This window comes from Helicoverpa zea, chromosome 21 (genome assembly GCF_022581195.2).
Source record: "Helicoverpa zea isolate HzStark_Cry1AcR chromosome 21, ilHelZeax1.1, whole genome shotgun sequence".
Lineage (NCBI taxonomy): Eukaryota > Metazoa > Arthropoda > Insecta > Lepidoptera > Noctuidae > Helicoverpa > Helicoverpa zea.
Genome location: NC_061472.1, coordinates 2299737 through 2302497, shown reverse-complemented (window position 1 = coordinate 2302497; position 2761 = coordinate 2299737). Strand labels below are relative to the sequence as shown.

At 39.2% G+C, this 2761-nt stretch overlaps 1 protein-coding gene across 1 annotated transcript; it reads right to left on the bottom strand.

Annotated features, from left to right (window-relative positions):
- Positions 1 to 747: 747 nt before the first annotated feature.
- On the bottom strand, positions 748 to 1986 carry LOC124640981. The gene is made up of 2 exons (XM_047178980.1): positions 1846 to 1986; positions 748 to 1005 (listed from the first exon to the last, which is right to left on the bottom strand). Exons 1-2 carry the CDS (start codon positions 1976 to 1978, stop codon positions 833 to 835), a joined length of 306 nt encoding a protein of 101 aa, XP_047034936.1. The 5' UTR covers positions 1979 to 1986; the 3' UTR covers positions 748 to 832.
- Between the last annotated feature and the right edge of the window lie 775 nt (positions 1987 to 2761).

The window sequence follows — 2761 nt, the reverse complement described above, 5'->3', positions numbered from 1 at the left end:
GTTAAATTTAATAAAACTGTCATTATGTAGAATGATAAACACCACAACTGCAGAAACGTATTTAACAATCACAAATACGTAGAAGATTATTTTTTTAGTATAGGTGACACAAAAAGCCCAAACAGTTATTGAAGAGATGAAAATACAATAAGCCCTGAGGAAGCCGCAAATAATTTTGGATTCACTGATTTTTGAATACAGGCCAAACAAAAGACACAGATAAGTAGCTAACTTTATTATCCATTTTGATGTTGAACGCTGTTTCAGTATATATTTGATTTTAGCTATCATGACGACTACTGCAACTGAAGACTCGGTCCATACAACCGTGGTCTACTTTTTGTTGCCGTATTGATTTTGTGCGCTGTAAATCTATGAATAGAATATTTTATACGTGTGTTTCGTTGTATTTTTAGTATTCGTTACTTAGAGAGTCTTGTACCTGACTCATACTGTTTTTAAAATTAGACTTGACAATTATGTGTTTTTTCTGCTCATAATCTTATAATCTTCATTCACGTAGGGTGCATTTTAATTACCCCAACAAATCTGAACTTACTTACGTGGTAATTTTAGACCATCGCTATGTAAACCCAACCAATTGCTTTATGCGTTCTAAGACTTCAGTAGATATTGAGAAAGTAAGAACACCCTACTTGGTCACACCATCACTTGTAACATCAAGACACGTTTGAGTTACAAGTTCAAGTTTCCTACCAAAAGTGTATCGATAATTAAAGACCCAAATAAAGTTTTTGCCATTCATTTATTAAGAAGAAACACAAAAACAATAATTATTATCAAGCTTGGACTCATTGTATTAATCAAAAAATTACGTAGAGAAATGTATGAGTTGCAACAATACAATGGTGTATGTGATACAGATACTAACAGTGGTGAACAGCAGGTTGATGTCGAGCGGCACCGCGCGGCAGAGCGTGTATCGGAACGGACGCAGGCGCACGTACTGCAGCGCCGTCTGCAGCTCGAACCGGAGACACTCGTCTGATGACAAAAAACACAATGAGAGCAATAAATACAACTTATTCAGGTCAAATATTGTTCAACTTTACCTATATGGTGCTCTGGCCTAGTGGGTAAAGGACCAACCTCTCAAGTATGAGGGCGCGGGTTCGATCCCAGGTCAGGCAAGTACCAATGCAACTTTTCTAAGTTTGTATGTACTTTCTAAGTATATCTTAGACACCATTGACTGTGTTTCGGATGGCACTTTAAACTGTAGGTCCCGGCTGTCATTAAACATCCTTGGCAGTCGTTACGGGTAGACAGAAGCCAGTAAGTCTGACACCAGTCTAACCAAGGGGTATCGGGTTGCCCGGGTAACTGGGTTGAGGAGGTCAGATAGGCAGTCGCTTCTTGTAAAGCACTGGTACTCAGCTGAATCCGGTTAGACTGGAAGCCGACCCCAACATGATTGGGAAAAGGCTCGGAGGATGATGACCTATATGGTAAAGTAGCTAAACTGCGTTTGTAGAGGTAAACTAGGTACTCTAGGTAAACTAGGACTCTTCTTGACAAAACGGAGCAGTTTTTCTAATTCAATGTTTCCATGTTTTTGAGTTCGACATCACAAAATATAATGTCCACTCCTATGTCACTCGTCTTACTAACATACCGTACCTTTTTATTCATGTCATTTCCAAAATAATCCATCTATATTTTCTTTGTTATTCTCTATCCATCCACATTGTATCTTAACACACACACACACATACACACACACACTTTGCTTATTTTCCATCCCAACCACGACAGTAACTTTCCTCTAAATTTCTTGACACTGGTACTTCTTTCGGACTCCTTCTCAATATAAAATTCAAATACCTGAGGTTTTAAGGATCTGGTTTGTGAGTATCGCCTTGATTCGATCTATTTCGTGACTGATAGCATCCATAATTATCGGTGGGCCGCAAAAATTCGTCAAAGCTTGTAGTATCTCCGAAGTGGAGATGATCATGTGTGGAATATTTACCTGCCAGCAATCATGTTTTTTATAAGTTATGTACTTTGTGGTTAAATCATCATATCGTTAAATGATAAGTACTTCTATAAAATACACAATTGCGACGATCTGCTTTATGAACACGTGAAAAATTAAACGGGTAAGCCTACCCGCACACTGCAGACTTTTAGTCGGCCGATAGTTTGTTTGGGCTCATAAATGAGGATGGAGTTGAATGGCAGTACGCATATTCCAAAGATCAGGTATTTAGCCGGTATTTTTTTTTTTTTTTCCGACGTCAAAAATCATCAAATGACCCCTCCCGCTGTGGGTTAGCAGCGGTGAGGGAGTGTCAGACTCTTACTGACTAAAAACCGTCGTGTTCCGTCATAGGCCTTTTATGTACCAGGGCCGCGGTATCTCTTTCGAACAACCCGCAGCCCCGGCAGGCCTTGGCCCTGCTGGGCCCCGCTGGGGTATTTAGCCGGTATCAGACCGATTGAAAACTTTTCGGTCCAACTGTCGGCCGACTGTTTAGGAATTATGTTGTCTTACCTCACGAAATAAGCGTGTAGCTGCAAAACGCAGTATATAAACAATATGTCCTGTATTCACTATCCAATGACAGCCAAGCTGGAAAGAATGTAAATAAGGAATTGTTTTATACGAGAAATCTAAGTCAATTCAATAACAAAACTTATTATTCTTTACCAGAAATTGTAGCTCCTTATTAATCAATTGCAGGCTATCTAACAAGTTGTTGTAATAAAACAAGCTTTTCTTGATACTTCTAATGCT